The following is a 1,699-nucleotide window of genomic DNA, read 5'->3' as shown; positions in this document are numbered from 1 at the left end:
GTTGCATGTTTGTTTCATGTTACATGTTTGTCACATGTTGCATGTTTGTTTCATGTTACATGTTGGTCACATTCATTCAACCTTTACTTCTACAGGTTAGTCCCATTGAGCCTCAGGGACTCATTTACAAGAGAGACATGAAGTTAATTAGTATTGTGACTGTGCAGGACACCAAGAACCTGAGCCCACAGGTAAACAGTGAGTGTGACCTCTGACCTTTGGGAGGCTGCAGCAGTCTGGAATTCTGGAACAGGTGTCTCTTCTGGACTGGAAGGATTACCGTCTCTTTCAGCTCCGTGATCACCTCGTCCAGACCGGCGATGTCCCTCCAAGTGATCTAAGCACGTCCAGATCAGAGGTTAAACATTGCTCTTCATCATCAGCAGCAGCAGCAGCTGTGTATGTGAGGAAGACGAGGAGTCACCTGCATACTGAGCGGGTCCACAAGGTGAGCTGCGATGCTCATCTCGTACTCAGACAGTTTGACGTTCTTTACCCCGATCTGACGCATCAACTTCTCTGCCTGTTCAACACAAACCAGACGGGCTCAGAGGCCGGACCGGCAGAAGCAGAACACCAAGGAACCCTCCTCTCACCTGCTTCTGAGCCTCCACCTTCTGCTTCCTGGTGGGGTCGATGGCGTCCACCATCCACTTGATGGTGAAGTAGGTGACAGCTCCAAATATGGTCAGGCGGAACAGCAGCCCGATTACCTCATTCCTGCCCAGGGGGCGGGCCAGGTTCTCTGCAGGAACCTCCTTCAGAACCATTGTCACACTCACTGATTTATGAGGTGCACACGCACACACACACCTGTAAATGCAAAGTAATGCTATTTCTAGGGTCAGTTAAGGTTTGAAATAATTTATATTTTTTCTGACAATCATGTTTTTTTGTTTGTTTTGTTTAATGCATTAAAAACAGATGTTCAGATTCTGAGAGGGTGGTGTAGTGGTTAGAGCTTTCGCCTCACAGAGGGTCACAGGTTCCCCTCCTGCCTGGGGTCTTTCTGGTTGGAGTTTGCATGTTCTCGCGGGGTTTCTTGTTGGTGTTAGGTTCATTGTTGGTGTGGTGAGGGGGTGAATGGTTGTCTCGTTTGTCTCCATGTGTCCCTGCGCTAGGCTGATGTCCTGTCCAAGGTGTCCCCAGCTCCCTGTGAGCCTACCTGGAGCAGCAGCTCAAAGAAAATGAATGAAAGGAATTTCTGGTTTGACAGAAAAACTAAGAGATCATCAAATATTTGCACTGAATTAAAAATACTTAAAATGGTAATTGTTTCCACTGAGTTTGATGAGAACCAGAACCTCTCCAGACCGGAACCTGAACCAGGTACTGTTGGACCAAGTCAGGCTTGTGGTTTTGATCAGACCAACAACAGATGGCATAACTAAAACCACTCAGATTTTGAACGGCGTTTGATGGAAGATGTGAAAGGTCACATTTTTCACTAAATAATGTCAAATGTACATGAACCATGTGTTTGTTAGATGTTTTGTCTGGACAGAGTGGAGCTTGTCACCAGATAAACTCAAGGCCCTCTGCAAGGCAGCACCTCTGATAACATTATAAAAAGACACTTCTTTATGCTCTCTTTGAGCAGACTGTTTTTGCAAACTCTTTGATGCTCTCTTTGAGACGACTCTCTTTGAGCAGACTCTCTTTGAGACGACTCTCTTTGAGCAGGACTCTCTTTGAGACG

The 1,699-nt window shown here is 46.4% G+C and overlaps 1 protein-coding gene across 1 annotated transcript in view; it reads right to left on the bottom strand.

Moving 5' to 3' along the window:
- atad1b (ATPase family AAA domain containing 1b) overlaps nt 1-1,699 on the bottom strand; it is a 10,714-nt gene that overhangs the window by 6,059 nt on the left and 2,956 nt on the right. Inside the window, exons 2-4 of the mRNA XM_037691311.1 lie at nt 597-813; nt 425-523; nt 217-337 (exon numbers count right to left, since the gene is read on the bottom strand). Coding sequence (XP_037547239.1) covers nt 217-337; nt 425-523; nt 597-770 — 394 coding nt within the window. The 5' untranslated portion in view covers nt 771-813. The remainder of the gene's footprint in view (nt 1-216; nt 338-424; nt 524-596; nt 814-1,699) is intronic.

This window comes from Nematolebias whitei, chromosome 17 (assembly GCF_014905685.2).
Source record: "Nematolebias whitei isolate Nwh7 chromosome 17, NemWhi1, whole genome shotgun sequence".
NCBI classification, from domain to species: domain Eukaryota; kingdom Metazoa; phylum Chordata; class Actinopteri; order Cyprinodontiformes; family Rivulidae; genus Nematolebias; species Nematolebias whitei.
This window is presented reverse-complemented; position numbering and strand designations above follow the sequence as displayed.